Source organism: Apodemus sylvaticus, chromosome 15 (genome assembly GCF_947179515.1).
Source record: "Apodemus sylvaticus chromosome 15, mApoSyl1.1, whole genome shotgun sequence".
Lineage (NCBI taxonomy): Eukaryota > Metazoa > Chordata > Mammalia > Rodentia > Muridae > Apodemus > Apodemus sylvaticus.
Window position 1 is genome coordinate 51,516,072 of NC_067486.1, and position 23,043 is coordinate 51,539,114.

The 23,043-nt window shown below is 40.5% G+C and overlaps 1 protein-coding gene across 1 annotated transcript in view; it reads right to left on the reverse strand.

Moving 5' to 3' along the window:
* Positions 1-23,043, reverse strand: part of Morc1 (MORC family CW-type zinc finger 1) — a 208,985-nt gene that overhangs the window by 171,551 nt on the left and 14,391 nt on the right. The window contains exons 3-8 of the mRNA XM_052158339.1: positions 22,000-22,034; positions 16,231-16,299; positions 12,891-12,981; positions 12,190-12,298; positions 9,612-9,771; positions 4,841-4,946 (exon numbers count right to left, since the gene is read on the reverse strand). Coding sequence (XP_052014299.1) covers positions 4,841-4,946; positions 9,612-9,771; positions 12,190-12,298; positions 12,891-12,981; positions 16,231-16,299; positions 22,000-22,034 — 570 coding nt within the window. The remainder of the gene's footprint in view (positions 1-4,840; positions 4,947-9,611; positions 9,772-12,189; positions 12,299-12,890; positions 12,982-16,230; positions 16,300-21,999; positions 22,035-23,043) is intronic.

Consider the following 23,043-nt stretch of genomic DNA (forward strand, 5'->3'; position numbering starts at 1 on the left):
CCTAAATGAAAGAACTTCAAATCACTGAACAATGAAATTGAGAAAATATCAGAAAATGAGGAGATCTTCCATGCTCAAGGATGGGTAAGATTGACAGAGTGAAAACAGCCATCTTATCAAAACAATCTACAGATTCAATGCAATTCCCTTGAAAATCCCCACACAATTATTTACAAACCTTGAAAGGACTATTCTCAAACTTACGTGGAAAAACAAAAAGCCCAGGATAGTTAAAATAATCCTGAACAAGAAAAGAACTTCTAGAGGTATCACCATCCCTTACCTCAAACTGTGCTACAGAGCAATAGTGGTAAAAATCTGCATGGTATTGGTATAAAACAGACTGGTTCATCAATGGAATTGAATAGGAGACCTTGAAATAAACCTACACACTTCATTTTTGACAAAGAAGGCAAAACCAAACAATGGAAAAAAGAAAACATCTTTAACAAATGTTGCTGTTTTAACTAGATGTCTGCATGAGGAATAGGTCCATATTGACCATCCTACACAAAAGTCATGTCCAAGTGGATCAAAGACCTCAACATAAAATTGGGTACATTAAATCTAATAGAACAGAAAGTGAAAAAGAGCCTTGAACTCATTAGTACAGTAGACAATTTCCTGAACAGAATACCAATAGCTAAGGCTCTAAAATTAACAATTGATATATGATTTTCATGAAATCGAAAAGCTTCTGTAAAGCAAAGAACGCTGTCAATAGGACAAAATGACAGCCTAGAGATTGCAAAGGATCTTCACCATCCCTACATCTGATATAGGGCTGTAGTCTAAAACTACATAAACAACTCACAAAATTAGCCACCAACAACCCAAATAATCCAATTAAGAAATGGTGTACAAGCCGGGCGGTGGTGACGCATGCCTTTAATCCCAGCACTCTGGGAGGCAAAGGCAGGCGAATTTCTGAGTTCAAGGACAGCCTGGTCTACAGAGTGAGTTCGAGGACTGCCAGAGCTACACAGAGAAACCCTGTCTCAAAAAACAAAAACAAAACAAAAAAACAAAAAAACAAAAAAACAAAAAAGAACAAAAAAAAACAAAAAAGAAAGGAAAGGATAGGAAAGGAAAGGAAAGGAAAGGAAAGGAAAGGAAAAAAGGAATGGTGTACAGAGCTAAATAGAAAATTCTTAGCAGAGGAATCTTGAATGGCCAAGAAGCACCTAAAGAAATGTTCAAAGTCCTTACTCCTCAGGGAAATCAAAATAACACTGAGATACCATCTTACACCTGTCAAAATGGCTAAGATCAAAACCTCAAGTGACAGCACACGCTGATGAGGATGTGAAGCAAGGGAACACTCCTCCATTGTTGGTGGGAGTGCAAACTGGTACAACCACTTTGGAAATCAATTTGGTTGATTCTCAAAAAATTGGGAACAGTTCTACCTCACGACCCAGCTATACCCAAGAGATGTTCCACTATACCACACAGACAGTTGCTAAAGTATATTCGTAGCTGCTTTATTCATAACCATAAACTAGAAACAACCTAGATGTCCCTCAACTGAAGAATGGATAAAGAAAATGAGATAGATCTATAAAATGAAATACTTACTATCCAGCCATTAAAAATGAAAACATCATGAATTCTGAAGCTAAATGGATGCAATGTAAGAATATCTTCCTGTGTGAAGTAACCCAGATCCAAAAAGACACCCATGATATATACTCATTTATAAGTGGGTACCAGCCATAGTGGACAGGATACCCACAGATGCTAAACAAGAAAGAAGGTCCAAGCAAAGATGTTTGACTCTCACTTAGAAAAGGAAATAAAATTGTCATAGGAAGCAGATGAACAGAGAGAACTGTGTGGGAGAGGGGATGGGGAGGAGAATTGGGGAGCTTTGGGATCATGTGTAGGAACAGACAGGAGAGAGAACCAGAGGGCAAGGAGAATGAATGGAAATCTGCAGCTGACGGGGGCACATCTCAAGGACTTGCTAGAGATCTAGGGAGGAGAGGTTCCCAAGAATCAATGGGAATGACTGTTGCTGAGACTCACAGCAATAGAAATGTGCTGAGGAGGCCCCCTCCTGTAGCCAGGCAGGAACCACATTGGAGTCATAAGGACACCAGCCCATCCACAAAACTTTTGACCCAAAGTTTATCATGGCAACAAGAAATGCAGGGAGAGAGATGGAGCAGACACTTAGTGAATGGCCAACTGGCCCAACTTGAGACCCATGTCATGGGCAGGCACCGATCCCTGACACTATTTATGATACTCTGTTATGCTTGCAGACGAGCCTCACATAACTTCCTCTCAGAGATCCATTCCATCAGCAGCTGACTAAAACAGATGCAGAGACTCACAGCCAAACATTGGATGAAGCTTGGGGACTCTTGTGGAAAATATGGAAGAACGGAGGGCCCGAAGGTGATAGGAACTCTACAGGAAGACCAACAGAGTCATCTAACATGGACCCTTGGGTCTCTGTGACTGAACCAACCAAAGAACTTACGTGGGTTGGACCTAGACCCTCTGCGCATATGTAGCTGATGTGCAGCTCTATTTTCATATGGGTTCCCCAAAACCTGGAGCAGAGGCTATCTCTAAAGCTGTCGCCAATCTGTGGAATATGCTCCCTTAACTAGACTGCCTTGTCTGGCCTCAGAGGGGGAGGGTGTACCTAGCCCTGCAGAGATTTGAAGTGCCAGGATGGAGGGATACCCAGGAAGGGCCACCACCCTCTCAGAGAAGAAGGGGAGGCAGGCTGGGGGAGGAGCTCGAGTGAGGGAGGGACCAGGACGGGGCAGCAACCAGGATGTAAAGTGAATGGATAAATGAATAAATAAACAAAATCCGTCAATCTCCATACTCAAAATTATATGACGTCCTAGATCTGATTTTCTTTATTTTGTAATTGACTGCATAAATGTCTTGAGAAGCTTCAGGCATCATTACACAATCTGGAAACAGTGAGAACTTTCTCCCTCAACTTAGACTGGCAAATTATTCCTCTAATAATGTACTGTTTTCTGACATTAATGTTGAAATGCCAAGGCACTCTGACAGATAACTATTCGAAAATGTGTATTCAAAGCTTTTAAATAGCATGAAATATCAGTTCTGGAACCAACTGTTAAACAGAAGGGCAGGGGCAGTGGGAAGCCTGGAGAGGGTAATGGTGGTGCCCGTAACAACTCTGGCCTCCATCCTGATACTGGCATATTAATGCTGGCAAGGAGTTCCCAGCACTACAGCAATTAGGCTGGAGGCGGTTAATTCCTCCATATTTCTGTTTATTCAGAATTCCACGTGTTATAAAAATGAGAAAAAATATAAAACAGAAAAATTATAAAAGATAATCCAAAAATATTTAGCTTATTTTTAATAAGTTAAAAGACACTTTCTAAGTTTCACCTCCTCAAAGGTAAAGGAAGCAATGCTCTCTGCTAAGCTGATATGTTTAAAAGAATAATGACTCCTCAGGCTAAAATCATCCTGCCGAGTACAGTAACCACTGGCTATTGCTGCAACTGGACACCACTCTGAATTCCTGTGTGCCATATGTCTAAAACTCTGGAGTCAAAGATGAAAGAGAGAAAGGCAGACAGACAGACAGACAGACAGACAGAGACAGAATGAGAGAGAGAACAGGAAACACATCTTCTGTATTTTTCATATTGAGACTGAAATTGAATTATTTTGGATATATCAGATGAAATAAAATGATACTAAAATCATGTTCATGTGTTCCTTTTAACTTAACACAGCTAGTAAGAAATTTAAGATTAGACTATGTAACAATACATAAAACAAATTGAATTATAGTAAATTACTTTGGTTTTTTAAAGGACTTAATTTTTATTTATGTGCTATACATGTCACTCTGTGTGTGGCTGTGTGTGTGTGTGTGTGTGTGTGTGTGTGTGTGTGTAAAAGTCAGAAGAAAGCATTAGATGCTCTGGAGTCAGAGATATAGACAATTGTAAGCTACCCAACTAGGGGGTTAGGAATAAAATTCAGCTCCTCTGGAGGAGCAGCAAGCCCTCCTAGTCACATAAGCATCTCTCCGACCCCTTAAATTGCATTTGAAGTCCCTTTTAGCCTTTAGTCTGACACTGAGTCCGACACTGGGAAGCCACATACCCTTTGATACGTTACTGAAAGCCTTGGTAAGTTACTTTATAGCAACCTCACTTTCTTAGAGACTCCACGTGTGCCTTCTCATAGTGCCTTCTCCTGCTGTTTACCTTGGGTCCATAGTAGATAAGAACGATAATCCTAATTGATTCATTTATTACATAATTCGTTTATTACATAAGGGGAGTTCACACAAGGCCGCCTAGAGGAGACACAGCCTGTAGTTGATTTCTTGATTTCTCTCCATATTCTTTTCACTTTCGGTCATATTCTTTTGTGCTCCCTCCTCTATCTACAGACCCACTCACATCCACCCACCTTTGCTGATTTGTGATAACACTGAACTCTGATGTTGTTTGTTTTAATATATGTGAAATAGGAGTACACTGTTAAGGAACTTTGTAAGTCTTATTACCCAATGGTCTCCAATTGTTCTGACATGTCACCTGAGAAACATCTGGGATGTATTATTTTCAAGCATTGATATTCAGAGAGTTTGAATATGAAGTCTTGATGGGGCCTATTTAAGAAGCTGCCCGGGTCACTGGAGGTTCAAGCAGGTTTTAAGGGGACCACCTGTCTGACCTAATTTCCTTCTCTACTTAGTATAAAATGAGTTGCCCTAGTGGAACTGGTAGGGGCCTTGTGTCTGCAGCTGGAATGCAGTGCTCGCAGCTCCAGTCCAGCACCATGGGGGAAGCATGCTCTTCAATACACTAGTACTCACTCCTCCAGAGCCTCGGCCACCAGTATATCTTCTTTGTTGGTTCTAACATCCAACTCTGGTTCTCCACTAAGCAACAGCTTCAAGTTATAAATAATCAGCAAAGTTCCTGGAAAAAAAGAAAAAATAAAATACTGACTTGCCAGTTCTTCAAGTGCACTAAATTTTAGGCATTTCTAATCTCTTCAACTGTAGACTTCAGTACACTATAGAACAGTGCTTTTCAACCATCCTAATGCTGTGACACTTTAATGCAGTTCCTCGTGCTGTGGTGACATAAGTTTATTTTTACTTTTACTTTAGAACAAAGTCAAATTCTGCTACTGTTAAAAATAGTAATGTAAATATCACTATGCATGATATCTGATATTCAACACCTGGGAAAGGGTCATTAAGCTCCCCAAAGGGGTTGGGACACCAAGAATGAGGACTGCTGCTCTGCACTAATTTTTTTAATTGGATATATTTTTTATTTACATTTCAAGTGTTATCCCCTTTCCCAGTTTACCCCCACTCCCAGATAGCCCCTATCCCAAATTTCTTTTTGGTTTCAGCAATATATATTCAGATAAAATGCAAGCCATGCCTTATGGAAACTATACTATCTGTCTGAGACTGCTGTACTTCCAAATTCCACTTCTCTAAGTACTATTCAATCCACTGTCAGTCTTTCACACTTTGGCAGACTTTTCATAGTTTGCATTATGACAATTGCTAGGAGCCCGAGCCAAGTTTGTATTGTAGGTGAAGCTCTCACTGGTAAAACAGAAACCAATGCATTTGAGAAAAAAAAATTAGTTTAAACCACTGTACTGGGTGTTGATTTTTGATTCTAGAGCTGGCACTGACAAACTATTCTGTATAAGTCAATCAGTAAATATTGTAGGTTTTGTAGTCCACATTGTCGCTGCCATAGCTACTTACAACTTGGTCACTGCTGTACCATGAAAATAGCTAGAGACAAGACAGAAAGGAATGAACGCTGTTACGTTCCAATAAAATGTCATGTCTAAGTACAGAGTGCCAAGAAAACCACGCAGGCTACCTGCAGATATTCCCTTCCACCTCCATTCTCTGAGATCTAATCCCCCAGCCTCAATGCCCGCTCTGCATCAGAACACCCTTAGAAGCCTTCCCTGTCTCCTTATTCCCATCTCCTATGGATACCACCACACATATTCCTCTTATTCCTCCATACAACATCCCTCCATGACTCATTGCTTTGTCTGAGACCCAACTCAAGCAGGCCCCCTGTACTAAGTAATCCTAAGAGCACCTATGCCAGAGCAACAAGGAGGCTGATGGCAGATCCACACTTGCTGCAGTCTCCTTTTCTCTCTGACCCCTTACCCAACAAATCACAAATGCCTTCTCCCCCAGTCTTCATTCCCACAAACGCATCCCATCATTCAGCCTCCAACACCAGCAAGCATCCACTGGGCACATACCACCTGACCCAGGAAACCTGTCTGTGGAAAATGTCTTTCCAAGCAATCCATAGCCACCACAGTCTCCTGATATCCATGGAGGAAGCATGAACCAAGGAACAAAACACATATCCAACAGAGACAAAACCAGATATCATTACCCAGACCTATAATCACTCCAATCCCAGATGCAGATGTCAGCATGAAAATACAATCAAAAACATCCAGGAATATACGTCTCCGTATATATACGTGGAACCCAGCTACCCTACCACAGCAGGCACTGATTATTCCAAAATAGCCGAATTCCAAAAAAAAAAAAAAAAAGACCTATAAACAGCCTGTGTGAAGATGATAGAGATCCTTAAAAAGAAAATTAATAAATCCCTAAAGAAACCCAGGAGAACACAGACAGTGCAAGGAAGTAAATAAAACTGTTCAAGATATTAAGACAGAAGTAGAATCAATGAAGAAAACACAAAGTAGGGGGAATTTTGGAAATGAAAATCTTGGGAATTTAAACAGAACTACAGAGGCAAGCATCATCAACAGATTACAGGAGATGGAAGAATCCCAGGAATTGAAAGATATGAGAGAAAAAATGGTTACATTGGTCAAAGAAAATATTAAGTCTAAAAATTTCCTCACATACTCCAAAAAAATCCAATCCGTGACACTATGAAAGAGCAAATCTAAAAATAATAGGAATAGAAGAAGAAGAAAATTTGCCAAAGCTAAAGAAAAAGAGTCCTATAAAAGTACAAGAAGCATTCAGAACACCAAGTAGACTGAACCAGAAAAGAAAGTTTTCTTGGCACGTGATAATCAAAATGCCAAATACATGGAGCAAAGAAAGAATATAAAAAGCTGCAAGGGAAAAAGACCATGTAACATATAAAGGCAGACCTCTCTGAATCACACTTGGCTTCTTGATGGAAAAAGTTCTGAACAGATGTACTGCAGACTCTAAGAGAGCACAGATTCCAGACCAGACTATTATACCCAGCACAATTATCAATCAGACTAAATGAAAAAAATCTTCATTATAAAGCAAAATATAAGCAATATTTATCTACAAACCCAGTCCTACAAAAGGTACTAGAAGAAAAACTCCAACTAGCATAAAACCAAATAGTACTGGTCTAAAAATAGTTATAATAAAATGACTCCTGGTGATAGATATCCTGCTACATTCATGGATTGGCACCTTATTTATCCATCATCAGATGGCTTCCTCCTGCAGCAGATGGGAACAAATGCAGAGAAAGACCTTGGAGCACATAGTTATAAATGAGATGTCTCTATCAAATGCCTCCTCTCGGAGCTTTGGGAACGCCACAGAAAAGGAGGCAGAAGCAGCTGGGGGAGACAGGATTGGAGGACACCAGGAGACCAAAGCCCTTTGAAACAATTGAGCAAAGCTAGTATAAACTCACAGAGACTGAAGCAGCATGCACAGGGCCTACGCAGGTCTGCACCAGGTACTCCACATCATATATGCTTGAGCTTTCAGCTTAGTACTTTTATGGGACTTCTGAGTGTGTGAACGAGTGGGTTTCAGATTCTTGTCCCTTTTCTTGGGGGCTCTTTTAATTTTTGATGACTTATCTTGTTTAACTTAGATACAATGATTTTTCATTTTATATTATTATATTTTATTCTGTTTTCTAAAATATGATAGATAGATAGATAGATAGATAGATAGATAGACAGACAGACAGACAGACAGACAGACAGACAGATAGATAGATAGATAGATAGATAGATAGATAGATAGAGCCAAACTTGGCCTATGGCTATGACTTGTTGATTCCTGCTCCAAGGTATCATTAACCAAAGATGTCCAAACTAGTCATAAAACTGTTTACAATATGAAGACAAGTATGAGTTTCAAAGAAATTAAAAAGGGAAATTAATTATACTTCATTTGGTGAGTAAATCAGCATAGGGGCCAAGAAAGAGAAGTTTGTACCCAAAATGCCTGTTTCTGAACCCTGGACCAACAGTAGTGGCCTTAAGAGCTCCACACACAAGCAAAGACATGAAAGAAGGCAGGGCCTGGATGAGAAAAGCCTGCCCAGCAGTAACAGGAGGACAAGAGATGGTACTGGGAGAGTAAAATGATCATAAACCGACAAAACCCTCAGTTTCCTAATCTAGCCAATGGAACTCATAAGCATGGTAAATTAAGCAAAAATAAAAACCACTTTACTAATATTTATGTGAGTGCTTCACAATGAGAAGTTCTCTGGGAAACTAAATGATCATTAAGATGTATAAGTCCTTCTTGTTTTCCCTCATGAAAGTCCTACACTAACAATGCATATTGTGTGTATATACAAGTATTTATATATGTGAAGGGATAAGATTGAAAAGAAAATTATGACAGGGGAGGAAGAGATAAAAGAGGGTAGAAGGCAGAGAGTGTAATAGAGTGGAATGATAGGAAGCAGACCTGGGCCTAACTCAGGGATTGAAAGAAACCATCTGGAGCACGGAAGAGGCTGCAAGAGGGGAAAGATGCGAAGAAAATGTGAAGACACATCTGAAGATGCCATGAAAACCACTACTCCACAGTCTAAGCTAAAACAATAAGATTATAATACCTATGTTAATATGTAAACACTCATTTAATCATCACCATTTTTTTTCTCAATGACAGAAGGAAAGAAGTAAAATATTTTTGATAAAACATATGATGCCATAGGTTATAGACGGTATCTCAGAGATAAAGCGGACCAAGTTGGAAATAAATTTATCAAAGTCTTTCTAAAAGTATTATATTAACCAAAACACTGCTAAGAGCAGTCAGGGTGCATGTGGCTTCCTCTAAAGTACACTTCTTTTTTATGTTTCCAGAAACGAAAATGGGGGATGTCTAGAGAAAGACGAACACAAGGAAATTTCCAGTAACTAGTGCAGTCCAGACATCAAGAAAAGAAATAAAGGAAACGAAGGAAAGATCTGTCAGCCTTGGAGAAGAGTGTAGACAAAGGTTTTCTTACTACCCCCTCCCTCAGATGGGAGTGCACTATCAAATTTTGTCATTATGGCTAACCCAGCAACACAGCATCACATGAACTCAGAAGCTTCGATGGACAGCTAACTCTACTATGAAGTTCAGGACTGAGATTCCCTGGGGCACAGCCTTTGCCACCCTCTGCTCAAGCCTGAACCTTTCTCCTTGTGTCAAGAATTTACAATAAATCACATCTGGATTCTATCAAGATAACATTCATGGATAAAATGAATGGCTGCCCTCACATGAGAGTGCACCTGAGATCACTGATAGTAAAAAGTATGAAAAGAAATACTTCTATCAAAAATGCTGCTTTTGGTAACCTTACCACTCCTCCCATAGATCATATCAAACTGCTGCATCAATTCAGCTTCGGTCTTAAATGGGGAGTATTTATAAATGATGGACAATTCTGTGAAGAACTTCTGCGGGTCATCTGTGATACTCTCTCTTGTTCTTGTTAGCCATGAAGGTATTGGAACTACAACCTAGTTTTTAAAAACACAAAGGCACATTATGAAATATACCCACACTAACATTCCTTTCTTTTATTCCAATTTATCCCATTCTTCTTCCAGATTACAAAACACTAAGTTAAAAATAATCTTCCTTTTGAAGCCTAGATTTATAAGAAGGAGGTAGGGGTGTGTGTGTGTGTGTGTGTGTGTGTGTGTGTGTGTGTGGTAGGTGTGTGTGTGTGTGTGTGTGTGTGTGTGTGTGTTACTCGGGTTTTTTTTTTTTTAATTTCCATTGTCAGAGCTGCTGAGATGCCTCCCCTGGAAATGACACACAAGGTAGAAGAAAAGAAAAAATTCCCACAAGTTGTCTTCTGACCTCCATACATCTGTCATGTTGCTACGACAGGCCAAAACACGCACACGCACACACACACACACACAGAGAGAGAGAGAGAGAGAGAGAGAGAGAGAGAGAGAGAGAGAGAGAGGCATGAACACACATATACACAAATAAAACTAAATGAAAATAAGTAGAGTTCCTCCAAAAAACAGCTGGATAGATTACTGCACTCCAGATGCAAACCCCTCCCGCTATCTCAGCACTTTCACTAGGTTAACCTTCAAAGTATTTGTGACTAACAGACATAAAACCCCTCATGACAGAGAACATGAAGGTAGGTGGGCAGGGAGGTAGGGGAGAATCTGGGAGAAATCTGAAGTGAGGCAAATGGATATGATCAAAATATATTGTGGAAAATTCTTAAAGAATAAATAAAACGTCTTTTTAAAAAGCTTCTGCTATGATAAAAACAAGATAGAAACAAGATTAAAAAAATTATGGAAACAGAAGCCATCAAATTTCAAGAAGACAAAAATCTCTAGAGAAAATTGTTAAAAGCTTCAACATAAATTGGCCTTGATGGTACATGCCTGCAAATCTTCTACACAGAAGGCAGAGACAGAAGGGTCATAAGTTCAAGGCCAATCTTGGCAACTTAATGAGACCCTGTGTCAAAGTCTTTTTTTTTTTAATTAAGCTGAGGGAAGGATAGGTTGAGAAGATGTTTGTGCATAAAAAAATCTCACTTGCTCTCTGGCTCAGGAATTAAGTATACAGTGTGTTATACCAAAAGGGAACAACACACACACGAGATTTAGAATCTGAGAGCTGACATCAGAGAGGTTGGGAGAGGTTGGGAGAGGTTAACACACAGGAGGAAGGGAGCTGAATGCCAACCCCTAGGGAGGCAGAGGTACACCACAGGGAGGGGAGCACTCAACAGGAGAGTATACTGGGGAAGATGGATGTGACTGCAGTGTGAGACTGGGGGGCACCAACAGATACAAACTCGGAAAACTGGGCTCACTACCAGTGACTGCACACACAATGCTAAGTAATTGTTTATCCTAGATAAGACAAAAGGTGCGTGAAAGAAAAACAAGTACGGAATAATTGGTTGATGGACTCTAAGGTGACATGATGTTACATGACTGTGTGTGTGTGTGTGTGTGTGTGTGTGTGTGTGTGTGTGTGTGTGTGTGTGCACGCGCGCACTTAATGTTCTTTTGGATGAAAGCCCGTTGCTGTGGTCCAGGCCCAACCCCAGCAGCCTACTCGTACTGCCACACTTTTGGAACCCCAAACCCATTTTCAAAGACCAGCCTGCTCAGTCATACTGTCTCCATAAAACCCCCACTGGCCACTCAAGGCTCTCTAATCTCTCCCTCCACATTGCTGCCTTTTGACATTTTAGCAATAACAGCCACACATGCTCACTGAGCAGTATTTCTTTTCCCCACAACACTCCAGTTTTGTTATTTAACCAATTTCTATGTGTTGACTCATCTTGTGATGAGGCTGAAACCATTTTATTAGTGACAGACTCTTTAGCTGTGTTTTTTTCCCATCCACAGACATGTAACCATTGCTAAGCAGATAGTATCTGTAATATGCATATGGTGTGTTAGATTACAATTGACAGTCATAAAAGAACTCAAACACTGTAAATTAACACACTATCTGAAGTTCTGCAAAAAGAGTTGAAAATGTGGACACTAGAATCCGCCATTTAAGTCTATTTTGCATTCAGTTTCTTTATAAATGTGTTCTAAGTCTTTGAATCCAATGGTTTATTTATTTAAGAACTGATAAACTGTGTGTGTCACAAAATGGCAGAAAGGTCTCTGGAGGCTTCTACAAGAAATATTACTGTGCCAGAGACAGCTTCTTATTCTGGGAAATTCAGGCACAAGGAAAACAAAATTAAGTTCTCCAAAAAGGCCTCCGGTAACCCCAGTGTATACAGACATCTTCTGTCCATTCCTCAAACATATGCCCAAATTTCTAAGTCATAATCTGCAAGGAGTTGCAGCCTCCTTCACCTCCTGAGAGGGTAAATGAAAACTGCACTGTTGCCATGGAAATGGAAAGAAAGCCCCATCTCTTACCTCAGTGAGACCTTCTTTTTCACAGAAAGTCTGAGAGAAGAACAGACAGGTCATGGTCTCTTCCTTCTTTGTGAAAAGAATACAGTCTTTGCCAATTCTCATGGAGCCACTATATTAAAAATGAGGAGCACAGCACTTTAGGTACAGACCCCAAGAGGGAAGAAGCAGGGGCATGATTTTGTTTACTGTAACAGGCTGTTCTTTTCCATAACCCATCTGCTTGACTCATCCCCCAGGAGTACACAAGGAATCCTTCACTTCTCAGAGTAGAACAGATGAATTCCAGCAGATCCAGCCTGACACTTTTGCTTGAGATACAGCTGCCTGAGAGAAGTTCCAGCCAAGGCACAAAAGAACAATTACCAGGTCCTGGATGGAACTATACATATGTCACTTACATTTATGCAAACTAAAGAAAGCTGCAGAGACCATACCAATGCTCAAATATGCTTGAGAAGCCAGCGAATGTAAAGACCCAATGACACTGGACTGCTTTTGGCTGCCTGTGAAAGACTCAGCTTATTCTACATGAAAAGATTTTAATGCTGCAAAGAGCCTAGTCAATCACAGATATAAAGATTCCAAAATAAGTTTAGATTCCACTGAGTTTTAAGTGCCAAGTTGTTAAAAAAAAAATTGCTTGCATATTGTCTTCAGTATCAGCAAATAATATATAAAACTTAAGGGAAAACAATTCCCACCTCTTGAGCCCATTGCCATATTGCCCAATGAACTTCAAGGTTGACGACCGTTTCTTGGATGTTCCAAAGTAAATGATGTCTGAAGCTTCATCTGTAATATACAAAAATTTCTTAAGGTAGTTAGGAAGAGTCTGATGTCAGCACGGAGTTCAGCTGTCAGAATTCTTTGCTTTGGCACACTAAGACAAGACCATAGCCTTTGGGACAGTCCACAGACAAAGACTGGTGTCATGACCCAGAATCACAAGATCCTCATGACGATGTACTGAAGATCAACAAGCATAACCATGTAACTTCAAGTACAGTTTAAAACTATGAGCCTCAATTTCCTTGTTTCTAAAGAGAAGGGCTAACACCCTTCAAATGAGGTGAAATATCATGAACTGCTTCACACATCGCCTTGAGCACAAGAAGTGTTAATGTAAATGTTGTAGTTGTCTGCTAACTAGTATCTCATGGTGATGGTCCTGGTTCTGGTCTATGTGTCACTAAGGACAGAGAGATTTCTATGCTGACTAAGGAGGAAGGAGATTGTTTCCAGACTTGTAGATTCATTGTTCTCATCTCTCTAAAGCATTCAAGATCCCGGGAACTCAGACTACGTGATCTTCTGACAGTGAGGGTTCTTCCTATCGGTCTGCCAAGTGCATGCTGAGTCCTGTGTCAATCTGGGCACAGACATGCTATAGCTCAGCATCACACAGTGTAAGATAGTTAAAGGTTGCTAACACCCTGTTAGTCAAAAGCGAAAGGCATTTGGACACATGTTTTCTTTCTTTCTTTATTTTTAGTATAGAATAGAGTTTATTCGGGGCATGGGGAGGGGAGTTAAGAGGATTGTAGAGGCAGAGAAAGGCAGAGAGAGAGAGAGGAGAGACAGAGAGAGAGTGAGTTGGGAAGTAGAGGCCAGCCATGACCACATGGAGAGAGGGGGGAATGGGAAAGAAGAGCCCAAGAGGGCAAGAGAGAAACAAGGAGGAAACAGGAGTAAGAGGCAAGAGTAAGAAAGCATGATCTGGTCACGTTTTCATACGGGAGTAAGTCCGTGACAATTTAGCCAGCACTTACCGACAGTTTCATATGTATTAGGACAGTTATACACCTCGCATGCATTTCTACTTCACTTTTATAACACACTAACAGGAAGATATACAATCTGTATTGGCATAGTAGAAGGAAAATGAGAAACAAATGCAAGATCATGTCCTAGAGGATTAAGTGGGGAAAACAAGGGGTGTGACGGAGAAGCACAGAGGAGTGTCCTTAAGATGAAATAGTCGGGGACTGGCATTGAAGAAGGTCACCCCCAGAGTGGAGTGGGAGGGTCCCAATGGCTATGGTTGGAGTGCTATAAGCAAGAAAACAAGTACTCCAAGAGAAGTCCCAAGAAGTAGATAGGATTGAGTACAAGACTAAGAAATGCTGACCATGGGGGGAGAGGCTCTAAGCCTTGTTCTGAAGCCATGGGCACTCACTGAGGGTTTTCACCAGGAACATGGTAATATCACTCATATCAGAGCCCTGACCACAGGGAACAATATGTTCACTGCGAAGTATTTGAACTGAGCATCTGCTCTGTGTTGGTTTGTGAGAACTTTCAAGATACAGAGCTTGCTCTAACTAGTGAGTTCCAGCCCAGTCAGAACTACACAATGAAAAGTCTCAAAAGAATAAACAACAACAACAACAAGAAACCAAAGATAAAGTCAGTAAATGTAAAGCAGATGCCTTTGATATGGAAGCCTGTGGAAGACTGAAGGACAAAACTGTCCTGGACATTGGATCGGCCATCATCTATGGGTGAAGATGCTCAGATTGGACAACGGACAAATGTCATCTAAGATAATCTCTTTCTAAGTATTACTTGATTTCCAACTGTCTTAGCTAGGGTTTCTATTACTGTGATAAAACACCATAACCCAAAGCAACTTGGTGGGTGTGGTTGGGTGGGGGATTATGCTGCTCACACTTCCACAGCAGTCCATCATCAGAGAAGATGAGGACAGGAACTAAGGCAGGAATCTGGAGACAGGAGCTGGAGCAGAGGCCTTGGGGAAGCGCTGTTTACTGGTTTGCTCATCTTGCATTTTCATAGCATCCAGAACCACATGACTATGGGTGCCATGACTCCCAATGGTCTGGGCACGCGCATATCAATCATAATCAAGAAAGCCTGTCTCAAAGCAAACAAACAAACAAACAAACAAACAAAAACAACTCAGGAAAATGAACCTGTGACTCAGGCTAGATGTAAATAGAGACATTCTTCACTGTGGCTTCCTATAGTCCCTTTACCACTTCATACCGAAACACTGAAAAACCACTACTTTAATCAAAAGAGACCAGGAAAAACTATTCAAACAAAGTATAAGCAAGCAGCTGCATGGGAGAGCAGGACATTTTTTAAACTTGCCCAGTGGCTACTGGGAGCAAGAGGTGACATCAAAGCTAAGGGAAGTTAGTTACTTTCCTTGTTTTCTGTCTCTCTCCATCAAGATGGCCACCCTTTTCTCATACGTGTGCCTAACCGGTCTGCGTGGACTCCATTGCCATTTTTTAAGCAGAGCAATCAGAACCCTGGCTTAAGATCCATAAAGCATCCTAAGAAGCCAGATTAGATCCAAAAGAACACACGGCCAGGATCAGGATCAGAGGAAGCATCATTTCAGTTGCCTGGAGTCTGCACTGTGCACCCATGATGTGCTGACTGGGGGGCTACGCTTAAGTAGACAAAGATAAATCCTAAAATATATAGTGGATATATTTGCTATGATGGGAACATTTAGCAAAAGAAACTAAGCCTTTGAAGAAGAGGAAGAAAAAGACTCACAAACTGATAAAAACAAAAACAAAAACAAAAACAAAAACAAAAACAAAACCAAGGAGAAACAACCTCTCTCTCAAGGTTATACAGAAAATTAATAATAGCCTGAAGGCATTGGAAATTGCCTCAGGGCTCCTGCAACTAAGGTAAAAGATTCGATTCACAAGAAAAAGAGCTTAGAGTCTATTCAGTTACTGTCTGTAGGCTCTTCCTTCCAGGTGCTTCTATCTTCCAGTCAATATGATTTGTCTTTCATGCTCCCTGACTATAGTATGTACAGACATTTTGTGTCTTGGTTTAGGTGGTTACAATGAATTTAGTTTACCAGCTAGAGTATTTAAACCTAAAACAAAACAAAACAAAACAAAACAAAAAAACCCAACTTTTTCAAAACAAGTTTGTCTGCAATCTATTTGTCCTAATTGCTCCATATCTCTGTTTGGAACAGATAGTTCAATTTATTTTTATTTTCTGCATCCTGCCATCGCCAGTTAGGTATCTAGATAATTAACTTACCAGGGCTCATGCCACATCCATCATCCAGGAAACACAACATGAATCCTCCCTGCAGTGTTTCATTAGCCACTGTAAGAGAAAGCAGTTATTCCTAATAAATATTGAGCTTAATTTGTTCGTCAGAAAATCCTGCTGCTCCTATAATTATTTGTCCTCCTCCGTGGCAGGCATGGAGCCCCAGGTACAGAACAGAGATGGGCTTCAAATGGAATCTTGGCTATAACTTCCTAAGAAACTGCAGGAAGAAAACAATCACACAGCAAAACAGATTTAAATTAAAATGCAGCATCTGCAGGTGAACAACTTCTGCATGCAGCAGATCAGGGCCTGCTCAGGACCTGGATTGGTCCTTTAAACATCAGGTAATTCTCCCCTGGGAGAGAGGAAAAAGGTAACTGTGAGAGGTGACCCCAGGATCTCTCTATCAACCCGACCATCCCTTATGCCCTTCCAACAACACAGTAATTCTATAATAGTTCAGGGCCGTTCTTATTAAATCCATCAGGCACCCTTCTAAGTAGTTAATTCCTCTGAGAGCTTTTGGTGAGTGTTTCTTTGTAGCAGCAAATATTTGCTTCTTGATGATGCTTTTCATTTCTAAAATGGGGTAAGTCATTTGAAGTCACTTTTGATGATGAAGAGATGCCGTTAAATTACATAATCTGATCTCCCAGTTAAAGTGTTAAGAGGTGTAACTAAAACTAATGAAACTAATTTTAGTTCCAAGTCTGTAAACTGGCTCTGAAAACAATTTCAACAGCTGTATATGAAAAAGGACACATTTCCTTTTTGATAATAGTGCGACTGATGAATAACATACAAAAAAATGACATATGCATAGAGTATATAATTTGGTTAACTTTGATATATGTGTAAAAATATCACAATCCAAACAGAGAACACGTCCAGCACCCAAATATTTCCTCCTTCCATACCTGATCACCATTCTCATCAATAGTTCTCCAACAAACACTGACATCCTTTCTGTTGCCACCGATTAAGCTTTTTAGCATATTTAAATCAACCTCTGTATTCAAAGTCCAAATGTTATTTTTTGTGAGTATGTTACTTATCAGTCGCACTATTATCAAAAAAGAAAATGTGGCCTTTTACACCTCTTAACACGTTAACTGGGAGATTAGATAAATTTTCACATTTAAAATTGAGGCAATGATCAAGACAGCCAAAGAATAAATATATAAAAGATGTGCCTAGATGTATTTACTCACTTTTATTATTAGAATAAAATACTTGAGTCTGGATAATTTGTGAGGAGGAAAACATTTATTTATCTCATGATGCTGCAGGTCTAAGAGCATGTTACCATTTTCTGCTCAGCTCTGTAAGGGTTTCATGGAATACCAAATGCCAACAGGAAGGCTGACTGCAAGAGCATGTGACAGTGCGAGACCTGGCAGGCCAGGAAGCCAGAAGCTGACAGTCAAATTTCATCACACCCTCTATATTAGAACATTAATCTCTTTAGAAGATGAAATCCCCAATACTCTAATCACCTCCCACCTGGCTTGACCCATCAAAGTCTCATCATCCCCTAAGGTCATCCAGAAAGGAGGAAGTGTCTAAGACAGGAACTTTGAGAGGACAAACCACATTCAAACCATAAAACTAATTTGGGGGAATTCATAGAAATTTGATTTTGTACTCAGGCTAAGAGTCATTCCTCATTATTCTTCGTCATCCAGAAATAAGATACACCTGGCCCAGGGTGTTGCTTAGCCTCAGTAGCAATAGACAGTAGCCACAGCTAAATTTGAAGAATTTAAAATATAATATCTTAGAGAAGAAGCCAGTAGACACAAAGCTACATTTCTTCCAAAACAGCTTAAAAAGACCAAGATCCCCAAGATAGATCCACTAAAGGCATATATTCACATGCATATTGGGGTCTTAGGGTTAAACAGATATAACCTCAAAAATCTAGGCATCCCTATTATCCATGGAGACAACCTTATGACAGCTCCTTAAAGCTATCAGTCTGGGGCTAGAGAGATGGATGCCTCAATGGTTTAGACCACAGGCTGTTCCTGCAGAGGGCCTGCATCGGTCCCGGCACCCACAGCAGGCAGCTCATGATTGCCTGTAACTCTAGCTAGCTCTAGAGGAATCCAACATTCATTTCTGGATGCTTCAGGTACCTTTGCTCACACACACAGAGGAATACATACACACACAATTGAAAAACAATAAAACAATTTTTTTTTCTTTAGAAGGTAGGGGGCTCGGATTTCTATCTCCTGTTAATTATGTATTTCCCTAAGCAAATGCCATCATCACTTATACAAGGCTACTTCTTTCTCTAGTGTTTGTTTGCACTGGGCTTTGGCCAAGTCAAAATGTCATGGCTCTCAAGCCCTTTGTCCCCTCCTCTACCAGGATATGTACCCTTAGTGTCCTCTGCATCTCACTGCCTCTGGGATCAGGCTACTCTGTTCTGCTGTGTTGACTTCACTAAGAAGGTCTGAATTTTCTGAATTTTCAGCAACAGCTCTCTAATTTCTACCTCCCCTAGTCACAGTGTGCAGCCTGATTTTGGTCAGCAGTTCACGTCACCACTTCTGCTAAAATTCCTGTTCTGACTTCCCACTGCTTTCAAGAAAAAGAAAAAATCCGAGCCACATAACAAACGGTCTTAGTCAGGGTTTCTATTCCTGCACAAACGTCATGACCAAGAAGCAAGTTGGGGAGGAAAGGGTTTATTCAGCTTATACTTCACATTGCTGTTCATCACCCAAAGAAGTCAGGACTAGAACTCAAGCAGGTCAGGAAGCAGGAGCTGATGCAGAGGCCATGGAGGGATGTTACTGGCTTGCTTCCCCTTACTTTCTTAAAGAACCCAAGATCACCAGCCTAGGGATGGCACTACCCACAATGGGCTGGGTCCACCCCCTTAATCACTAGTTGAAAAAATGCCTTACAGCTGGATCTCATGGAGGCATATCCCCAAGGGAGGCACCTTTCTCTGTAATAATTCTAGCTTGTGTCAAGTTGACACACAAAACCAGCCAGTACAATTGACTCCTTGTTGGGTTTATAGCCCCATGGGAAGAACAATGACTTCGGAAACCCAGACACCCCAAGACTCCCAAGGACTGAAGCATCAACCAAGGGGTGCACATGTTTCCAGCCAAATATGTGACAGAGGAATGCCTTGTTGGGTATCAGTGAGAGGAGTGGTCTTTGGTCAGGTAAAGGTTCAATAGAGGCCCCAACAAAGGGAAATGGATGGGGGGGGGCCCTGGGGGGGAGGTGAGAGTGTGTCCAGTAGAGGGGCATATACATGGAAGTGGGGGGGGGAGGGAATCTTTTGGGAGGGGGCTTTTGGGAGGGGGAAATTGCAAAAGGTTTTACCATTGGCAATGTAAATGAAGAAGATACTCAATTAAAAAAAAGATTATAAAAAAAAAAAACAATTGACTCCTTGTCAACTGGACACACAAACACATCACTATTAAGCCACAACTTTGCTTTCTTATTCATCCCCAATATCTAAATAACTTTAAAGTTCCAGTCTTTACAAATTCTTACATATTAAAATTTTAATCCCTTTAAAATATCCAATCTCTTTTAAAATTCAAAGTCTTTTTTTTTTTCAATTCAAAGTCTCTCAGCTGGGGGCTTCACTAAAATACTTTGTTCCTTCAAGAGGGAAAAATGTCAGGGCACAGTCACAATCAAAAGCAAAATCAAACTGTCCACTCATGATCTTCTGGGCTCCTCCAAGGGCTTGGGTCACTTCTCCAGTTCTGCCCTTCATAGCACACACCCTGTCTTCTAGGCTCCAGCTGCCTGTACTCCACTGCTCTGCTGTTCTTGGTGGTCATCACATGGTATTGGCATCTCCAAATACTGCTGTCTTACACTGTAACTAGGCTTCACCAATAGCCTCTCATAGATTCTCTTCAAGTTGCCAAGCCTCAACACCTTTGCATGACCCCTTCAGGTCTGGGCCATCAAATGCAACTGAGGCTGCACCTTCCATGGCCTCTCACAGTGCCATGTCTCAGTTGCTCTTCATGACCCCTTCATGCCTTCAGAATCAGTACCACCTGGATGGCTCTTACACCTTACCAAGTCCAGCCATAGCACAAGGTATAACCTTGGCTATCTGTCGAACACAGCATCTGTGTGCTCTCAAAAAACACTTCCCAGAAGATTTCATCTCAATGATGCTGGTCTCTTCTTGATCACCACTAATTTCTTAGCTCCAGCTAACCAGCATCAATAGTCCCAGTAATGCAAATGTTTCGCCTTAGTAGTTCTGGTATCTAGTTAATCACATTTAATTCTTCAGCCCCAGCTAACCAAAACCACAGAATCTTTACAATCAAAACAGCAATGGCTCTTATAAGAGTCTTTAATCTTCCATTTGAAATTTCATAAGCCAGGCCTCCATCTTATGCACTGTTCTCAACATTATCTTCCAAGCTCCTACACAATATCCCACAAACCTCTTAACATCCCCGTGCACAAAGTTCCAAAGTCCTTCCATAGTCCTCCCAAAAACATGGTCAGGTTGTCACAGAAATACCCCACTCTGGTACCAATTTGTCTTAGTCAGGGTTTCTATCCTTGCACAAAACATCCTGACCAAGAAACAAGTTGGGAAGAAAAGGTTTGTTCAGCTTACACTTCCACAATGCTGTTCATCACCAAAAGAAGTCAGGACTGGAACTCAAGCAGGTCAGGAAGCAGGAGCTGATGCAGAGGCCATGGAGGGATGTTTCTTACTGTCTTGCTCAGCTTGCTTTCCTATAGAACCCAAGACCACCAGCCTAGGGATGGCACCACCCACAATGATCCCTCCTGACCTTGATCACTCATTGAGAAAATGCCTTTCAGCTGGATCTCATGGAGGCATTTCCTCAAGGGAGGCTCGTTTTTCTGTGATAACTCCAGCTTGTTTCAAGTTGACACACAAAACCAGCCAGTACAACACCCCAACCCAATCTTATGTCTCAGTGACAGAGATTCACTTGTCCATTTATTTCTCAAACTTTTCATAATGTGAACAAGACAAACAAAAAGAATATCACTTATTATGTCGAATGTCTTGGGATTTCAACATCTACATATCTTATGAACACTAAGCACAAGACAAGAAGTGATATGAGATGCATTTTTCTCAGAGATGGAATCACATCATGGACAATATCCCCTCTAGTGTGACCAGAACTAATGGAAGGAAGGATGGCTGTGTTGGTGCAGGAAGGTAGCATTAACTACATCTCAGAAGCCAATGTTGTTAGCATTGTAATCTACCAAGACTTACTAATAAACACACAAAACACTGAGGGACCACAAATGAAGTCAATAAAGAAAACACATTTGGTTTGTGCTTTGTAGCAGTTAGACAGTTATCTGCACCACATAGTCACTTACAGATTTTTAAGGCTTCGACAAATCAGAAATTATATGTGCTTAATTATGAATACCTATTATGTTAATGCGATTTTTAAAATAAAACCGCTTCTCATGGAAAAATTCATGGCCCCAAGTCACTCAGAGGTTTTCATAAAACTCCAGAAGACATCATTTTGTACACAGTGCCTCCAGTGAGTGAGCGATTTGACCCTTGGAGTATACACTTCTCAATCTGGCTCCCCACAGCGTCACAGTGTTCACAAGGCACTTAGATTACATTAAAAAGCTACAGAATGTGGTGTGATTTGATGAAATAAAATAAAACCAATGTAGCTACAGGCTTTTTCTTAGAAGAAAAAAAAAAAAGAAAAGAAACCGTGTACTCACCTGAAAACACATCGAGTCTTACAGCCCCGGCATCTCTGGAAACAATACAAAAATAGCATTGATTCACAGAAAAAAGTGTGTCTTTAAAATAACATTAATCTCCATAGCTTAGGTAAGGAGTAACCTATTGTCGGATATCAATACAGAAATCTTAAATCACTTAAGGAAAATTTCTATGAAGGTTCATTGTACATTTACATACAAAGAACTGTCGTCACCCATAATTTACAAATATTACAAAAGCTAAAACTTAGTACCTTAAAAGACTGGATGTGGAATTTAGTGGTAGTTATAAGAAAAGGTTCAAATGAACATAAATATAGTGTTTATATTTTAAAACTTCCTAGAGAATAATAAAAAGCCATAGAAAGATTTTCCGTGACATATTCCAGTTCAAAAACTAAAAAGGGAAATTACTATGCCATTTGTACCATATGACCATATTTTTAAAGGCATATACATGTTCAAATGAAATGTGCTTCTTTGAAATGGTGGAGATGAGGGCCCAGACTTCATTCATGCTAGGAAAATGCTTTACCCACCCCTCAAAATGTCAATAAAAGCTTTTCCTATAAAGGTGAACTATGTCCTGTGATCCCAGTCTGATTCACCAACTGTTTTTATAAATAAAACTGTTTTATTAGAACCCAATCACACTTGTTCACTCAAGTCCTGAGTATGGCTTCCTTGGCCCTTCACCAGCAGAACTGAGTCATTTCAGCTGATGCTGGACAGCCTTCAGAGACAAATTTATTTATTGTCTGGCCTTCCACAGAAGCAATATTCTGATTGCTGCTCTGTGAGAAGAGATTAACAGTGATCCTTCTGCTGTTGTCGTTCTTCTTTTCCTCTCAATTTCTCAGCTTTGTAAATTCATCACTATTTCTTGTATTTCAAGATTTGTAAAAGTAAAACTAAAGCAAAAGAAAGGCCCCAAATTCTGGCTTCCATATCAGGTGTAAGAGAAGACCACCGACAATGGGGGACATGAAGGCGGTGGGCTAAAGGAGAGTCTGGGGGACAGGGGGCTGCATTCGCTCAGTG